Here is a 7,578-nt window from a genome sequence, read left to right as displayed (position 1 = left end):
TAACACGACATGCATACATCAAACTCTTGAGCTACTTATGCTCTCACTCATGTCACAATATAAGCGATGTGATGTAGTTTTTGAGATAATAACGTTTGTTTGGCACAACTCATCTATGCTAGGTAACTGCCGCGGTTCCGGGTGTTTTACGGTGTTGTGATGTCACGCTGTTCCCTCATGGGGGAAACAAGGTGCGTAAACTACTCACCTTGGATAGTGTAACCCAGTATTTACAACGTATATGTTCGTAGCTAGACAATTTGCCATAAACATATTTAGCGTACATTCATAGAAAAATTGGGTTATGAAAAATGGTGATCCATGTAAATAGGAAATGTATGCTGATGTGGGAGGTCATCTAGCTAGGGCTCGACCAATCTCGCTCCTCCTGTTTGATCACGTGACGCACAACGCACCCACCCTGTCGCTGGGAAATTGGGAAACAGGCATTTTTTTTAGCAGTTAGCTGCTGACAAAATATAAAGTGGGGTGCATTATTTTCAACATGAGTGAGTCATGAACTTGATTCCCGTAGATGATAAGGAACTACCCAAGCTGGCCTTTCCAACATGATCTTGGTTAACCAGGGAATTTTGTAATTGAGTGTGCTAACCAAACATTAGCAAACGCTAACGTTTGAAAGTTTGATGAGCAACTACAGCAGGGACTCGCGAGCTAGGTATAGCTAAGCTAGCTAACGCTACTAGTTTGCTAACTTATTACTAACCATTACCAGCTAACTATGTAGCATACCATGTTTTGTTTGGTCCTAACGATAACGTTAGCTAACAATCGGGCTATTTACCCAGTAACTAGGTTAACGTTAACTAGCTAACGTAAACACGTTAATGTTACGCGTTTGTTTTGATCAAACGTTTATGTTATGTCAAACAGTAACGTTAATGAGTAGCTAACGTAATTGTTCTTACATGGATGAAAAATAATGGCTGTTACTCCCAGCATTGATGATATTTTAGGGTGAAATAACGCCAGCTAGCAGTGTTAACCTATGCTAACCCAGCTAACATTTCTCAGCCTTTTCTGATTGATTTCGGCCATTATTGTCCTCTGGTATCATTTGAGATAAGACAGCTAACGTTAGCTAATGCGAAACATGTCAAAGGCAAGGCAATTAGAGCGGCGATATTGTTTAGAAAACCAGACCATTTTGGTCATCTCTAAATCGTCATAACGCAATAAAGCTTTCCGGGGCTGAGCGTTTAGTGTAACTTTTTTTTAATACCCAAACAGCTGGCTAGCCGGGTGGCCCCGTTCATTTTAGAATCTGTAGATAGAGCCTACTTTCGGTATGTCTGGGGACGCTTCTGATAGTAGCGATGACTCCGATGCAAAAACGAATGAAAAGGCCTGCACCGTCAAGCATGAGATTACCAATGGTAAGTCAGGTATACATAGTACCTTCAGAAAGTATTCAAGTATTCAACCTCTTGACTTGTCAGATTGTTGTGGTTCTTCTGCAGCCTGAATTCAAAATGGATCAGATGAAGATTTCATTACCAATAACTAACAGTGTCAAAAATTGATTAATTAAAAAATATGAGCTGAAATATTTCGCATTAATTAACAAGTATCCAACCCCTTTGCAGTGACAAATTGAGTTAAGGTGCATCCATATTCCTTTTGCTGTCCCTGAGTTGTCTCTACAATTTGATTGGAGTCCACATGTGGCCAACTATTGACTGGACATGATTTATAAGCATGTGTCAATATGGGGGGGCCAGTGTAGGGAATTTGAAAGATGTTTTGTCGCTGCACTGTCTAAAAAATGGGGGCATTTCCAAAAGTTGGGGGCACTTAGTTAATTTTTTTAAATTAGTGCATACATGATAAAGTTGCTGAAGGTAGTGTAAACACAACAGCGCTGTGTGTGTGTGTGTGTTTCGTCTTCTTCTGGCAACCAGCTTACAGGTGCTGAGTGTGTGTTGGAAATGGAAATTAAATGAATTGAATGAAAATCATTGCAATCTTGTGTGCAATTTTTGCCCCTCGGTCAGTTTTTAGGGGCATTCTGAGATTTTTGCCACTTGACCTTGGCTAATTTCCTACGCTGGGCATGGCACACTAGGAGGTTATCGGGACCACCTGATTTGCCCATACCACAATCAGAGGGGAAATCCTGATTGGCTTGGGACCAATGGTTGGCAAAGTTAATCTGGTAGGCTTGGAGTGGACCAAACTAGAAAATTCTTAAAACGGACTGAAAATAAACTGAAAATACGGACATCAATGGATTTCACAAATTTTTGATTGTTGTAAGTATACTTATTAGGCAAGGGCAGGGAATCATAGGCATGCGGAAGACTGAGTAGATGAGGCAAAATATTTTGGGGTCCCATGAAACTAAAATTGAACACTTCGGCCATAATGCAAAGTGCTACGTTAGGTGGAAACCGGGCACAGCTCACCGCATATCATTCACCTACAATGAAGCATACTGGTGGCATCATTATGCTGTGGGGTGAAGGTCAGCAGCAGGGACCGGGAGACAAGGCTAGTGGGAGCAATGAATAGAGCAAACGGCAGACTTTGTGAGAACCAGCTTCAGACTGCAAAAGACCAATAGAAAAGTCCTTTGATTGAGGCTATGATGATGTATGCTGCAGCAGGACAGTGACTTATTGGGCTTTGTCTGGGCCACTCAAGGACTTTTCACATTCTTGTTCTGAAGCCATTCCAGACTCGAATCCCATTGAAAATGTATAACTTGAACATTGTTGTTGAGATGCCCCCTTTGAGTGAGCTTGAGCATCAGCAAGGATGAATTGGAGAAACTCCCTAAATCCAGATGTGCCAAGCTGAGACCTATCCAAGAAAACTCAAAGCTGTAATCGCTGCTAAAGGTACTTCGAAGTATTGACTCAAGGCAAGGGGTTGAATATGTACGTATTTACATGAGATATTTCTGTATTTCCCTTTCAATCAGTGTAGGAAATGAGTCAGGAGCAAGGGCAAAAATGCCCTAAGAAACCTCAAGAATGCCCTAAAAACTGTGATCAAGGGGCAAAAATTGCCCCCAAGATTTGGATAATTTGATTTTCATTCCATTTCCATTTTGCACCTGCAAGTTAGTTGCCAGAAGACAATGAAGAACACATTCACACAAACAACACTGTTTTTCACACTACGCTTTAGCAATGATATGCAGCATTGCTATATTACTACAATATTTTTTAAGTGCCCCCAAAATCTTGTAAATGCCCAAAGACAGTTTTTTTAGACAGTGCCACTGTGGGACAGAAGTTGCCCCCCAATCTTTTTATTTTATTTCCTTCCGATAGTGGTTTCAATACATTTTCAAAATTTGCATTGTATTCATTGCAAATTTTCAATGAGTACAATTTTTATAGTGTGCTGCATTCTGATTGCTGCCCTATTTTTTCTCTCTCCCCTTTGCGCTCCTCTCTCTCCTTGTATTTTTCTGTCCATTGTTAGTGGCAGTGTTTCTTGTGGTTTGCTTTTATGTTGAACGATTGTATGATATGACTGAGTTTTTATTTTATTCTCTCAAGAGGCTACTTTTGCCAGGCTAAATAGATTTTGTTCTTAAGTAACTTGTAACTTTAAGTCCAAAAAGTTAAATTTGTTTCCTTTGTCATTATAGGGTATTTTGCGTGAATTGTTGACAAAAAATGTTAAATGTCTGTTTTTAACATTTAAATTCAGGCTGCAACACCTCAAAGTACAGAAAAATGGAGTTGAATACTTCCTGACGCCACTTTACACTACACACCTGTGTTGTAATTTGTATGTGATGCTTTACTTTTGTTGTAAACCGGAACCTTAACATTTGACTGTGTGTTGCCAAGTTTGAGGTGTTACATAAAGTTGAATGCTATTTGGTGAGAGGCTTATACCCAAGCTCTCTAGAATAAGTAAAATTGTTGAAATTTTGAATTGTGTCTGTCCTTCGACTTTGGGAATGACCAAGTTTGTGTGGGACAGTTTGCTGTGTGCTGAAAATATAATATTCTTCTTTTGTCTACTTTTTCTTTTAACGTGGTATCATTGTTTATTGCCACTAGCTAACCTCACAGGTCATACTGAGAGGGTCGGCATGGAGAACTTTGAGCTTCTCAAAGTGTTGGGTACTGGAGGTAAGTGTCTGCATGAAGCGTCCACACATATACGGCCTCGTGTGTAGCCAAACTGAAATACATTGGTGATATAAAGTATACTGAAAGCAGATGGGATGCATTTTCCTGCCATGTTGAGAGGTCAAGTACAGTTGGTGTTGCCAGTGAAAACAAAGTTATTCTCACTGATTACCTTCATCCAGTGGTGACGCACTTCTTCATATTCATATCCTGATTGGAGAGTTGATCGTGAATGGTATCCGAATGGTTCGTGATTAGACCATATCTCCGTCACCAGATCTCTTCCCAACTGAATACTTATGGGAGAGCCTTGAGTAGGGCCAGAGAAGCTGTTTCCCATCAACAAAACAAACAACACACAATGACATCTTGTGTGGAAGAATACTGTTCCATGTGTTGGGCAGAACTCCAGACACTTGTGCATTTCATGCACCTGCTGAACCTGTTGTGGCGACTCACAGTGGCTCCACACCTCAATAAGACACTTGATGTTGGTGTGTCTGTTGTTTTTGCCTGTTACTTGTATGACTTTGTTTATAGAAGTAATTGGTGTGACTGCATAAAATGTTTCTTCTTGTCTTTGTCTAGCTTATGGAAAAGTGTTTTTGGTCAGGAAGAACAGCGGTCATGATGAAGGCCAGCTATATGCTATGAAGGTGAGGCTTTTAGTTAAAATATTGGGCAATGCTGTATTGTAAGCTAAGAAACCTATTTAAAATGTTATGTTACCCTATAAACACATTCATGTTTTTGCTGAAAGTCACTGAAAGCTTTATGCCCTCTGTATAGGCTCCAATTAGCTTTTGAAATTTTGATGTAATTATGCGCTTTGCGACCTAGTGATTTCACAGGGGGACTAGCAGCTTGTCTCTACTGATAAAATCATGCATCCCTTTCCCTTCATGCTAATTTATACCAAACTGTACGGTTTCATTTTTCAAAAGGACCAAAACTCAGGGTGGCATAAGGACCACATGAAATGACAATCTGAGCTCATTCCACGACAAGAGTGTGTGATTGAAAAGGACATACGGGCTGGAGATAGAGTTGAACAGCATGAGGGCACATCGCATTGATGAATTCTAGCCAAATTACAGAGTGTTTGGGGATCATCAGGCGATGAAAAACAAAGTGGCAGTTTTGAAAGATAGTTTTAGATGAACACATTACATGACAGAATTTTTTTCTCCCCCTCCCCCCCCCTTCCCCCCTTCCTCCCATTTTGGCTAGTCTGGGCACCCTTTACTCCGCTTTTGGCCATGGGGGCGTAAACCAAGGAAACAGGAAACGATACCGGAAACAAGTGCGCCAAAAAACGTCTTTGTTGCCGTTAGCTTGAAGCGGCGAGGTTACGTTAGCTCGAGCCTGATAAAATGAACAACAACACAAGTTGTATAGTAGCGTTAGCACATTTCTCCAGTAGTCACTGCCGAGGAAGGTTTCTGGAGAGCCAAAGACATTGCCTTAAAATATGTGATATTGTGAATCTGCGATGTTTCTACAAGAACTTCTTAAAAAAACTTATTTCGGTACGTCCATCTTTTGTTTTGTTGTTTGCCGTTTTATTTTCTTATTCGTTGTGTCTGATTCTCAAATGAACGAGCTGTTTCCGCTGCTTGTTTCCTGTCTAGGGCGGGCTCTAGGCCGGTGAAACAGTGAACAGTGAAAATCCCTTGTAAACGGAGGCCAGGCTCTTTCTCGCCGAGAAGAGCCTGGTGACGCGAGGTTAATTTTGGCCAATTCCCCCTGCTGTCCCGGTCATTGCTCCACCCCATCAGCTGATCTGGGAAGAGCCTGAGACTAGCACATGCTTCCTTGGATATACAGTATGTGCAGTCGCCAGCCGCTTCTTTTCACCTGACAGCGAGGAGTTTCACTGGCAGGACGTAGCACGTGTGAGGATTACGCTATTCCCCCAGTTCCCCTCCCCCCGAACAAGCCCCTCGACCGACGACAGGAGGCACTAGTGCAGCGTCCAGTAGTAGTTAGGGATGTTCATCAATTATCGAAAATCGATAATTGATCGTTAAGGATTGGAATCGATCCTGTGGCATTTGGATCGATTTTTTAATTGTTAAATTATTATTATTATTATTATTTTTTGTACTAGGTTTGGGTGGAATTCGTTCCTCCTCGCCCCACTCCATTGCACAGCCGACTAACGTGAGGTGGAGCTTCATATAGTCTCTAGTTTTCTGGCTGGGCACGGGCCTTTGTGCCAACAAAACTGTTTTAAACATGGGAAATTCACACCGGCATGCGCCGGGGACAGCAGTGTTGGAGAGGAGACACATTGAAATAAAGAGTTCATTGAGGAGAACACGTTGTCTTTCGTATTTTCTGCCATAGGCATTCATTTTGTAAAAAAAAAAAAAAATATTGAAAATTTTCTAAGTATTAATATGATCGATAATCGATAATTGATCGTTAATTTTCACCGATTATCGATTTTGGAAAATTTTCAAAATGAACATCCCTAGTAGTAGTAGAGCTAATAGGACTTGATGTTTCAATCCCTGTGCTTATTTGGCATTCTTGATGTTGGCAGTAGGAATGGAGTGCTGATAGGGAGGGTGGGTACTTCATCGGGGTCATCAGGTGGGCACCCTCCTTTTTCAACGTTTCATTGATAGGCCCACGGCGTCTCCAGAGGGCTCAACGGTCACGGTGATACCTGGCATCCCAGGTACACCCCGCTTAGTTCCACACCCTCCTATGTTGATCCTGCAGCCCAGTTCTTGTCTTTTCTTTTAATCCAAAGCCAATTGCTGCTTTTTTCCGCTGCATTTGACAAAGGCTTGATTGCTTGTTGGAGGGAACGACCCCTCACCCCCATCTTCTTCAATAGAAGGATCGTAGATGTCGCAACGAATCCCTGGGACCCCTGCATCCGATCCCACTTGTACAGAGACAATCTTTGGTCTTCCAGCCGTTCTGGGCAGCTTGTATTGCCAGATCAGAGTATTTGGTCTTTTTCCTCTTACTAGGCATCTCGCTCGCTCGATGCCTCTGTTGACACGTGTGTGTGTGTGTGTGTGTGTGTGTGTGTGTGTTATTGCATCAGGGATGTCACAATGCCTCCGTGTGTGTGTCCCATTATGATATCACTGATGACATCATCAGTGTGTGTGTGTGCCCCCTATGACATCACTGATCAGTCTTGTCACAATGCCTCCTTGTGTGTGTGTGTGTGTGTCCCATTATGATATCACTGATGACATCATCAGTGTGTGTGTGTGCCCCCTATGACATCACTGATCAGTCTTGTCACAATGCCTCCTTGTGTGTGTGTGTGTGTGTCCGATATCACTGATGACATCATCAGTGTGTGTGCCCCCCTATGACATCACTGATCAGTCTTGTCACAATGCCTCCTTGTGTGTGTGTGTGCGCCCTTATGACATCATCGCTAATGACATCATCACTGATGACATCACATCATTAGCTAATTAGCCTAATTAAA

At 42.0% G+C, this 7,578-nt stretch overlaps 1 protein-coding gene across 1 annotated transcript in view; it reads left to right on the top strand.

Moving 5' to 3' along the window:
* Positions 1-542: 542 nt before the first annotated feature.
* rps6ka4 (ribosomal protein S6 kinase, polypeptide 4) overlaps positions 543-7,578 on the top strand; it is a 36,976-nt gene continuing 29,940 nt past the window's right edge. Inside the window, exons 1-3 of the mRNA XM_083644860.1 lie at positions 543-1,397; positions 4,044-4,115; positions 4,704-4,771. Coding sequence (XP_083500986.1) covers positions 1,310-1,397; positions 4,044-4,115; positions 4,704-4,771 — 228 coding nt within the window. The 5' untranslated portion in view covers positions 543-1,309. The remainder of the gene's footprint in view (positions 1,398-4,043; positions 4,116-4,703; positions 4,772-7,578) is intronic.

The sequence above is a fragment of the Poromitra crassiceps genome, assembly GCF_964638095.1.
Source record: "Poromitra crassiceps genome assembly, chromosome: 1".
Lineage (NCBI taxonomy): Eukaryota > Metazoa > Chordata > Actinopteri > Beryciformes > Melamphaidae > Poromitra > Poromitra crassiceps.
This window is presented reverse-complemented; position numbering and strand designations above follow the sequence as displayed.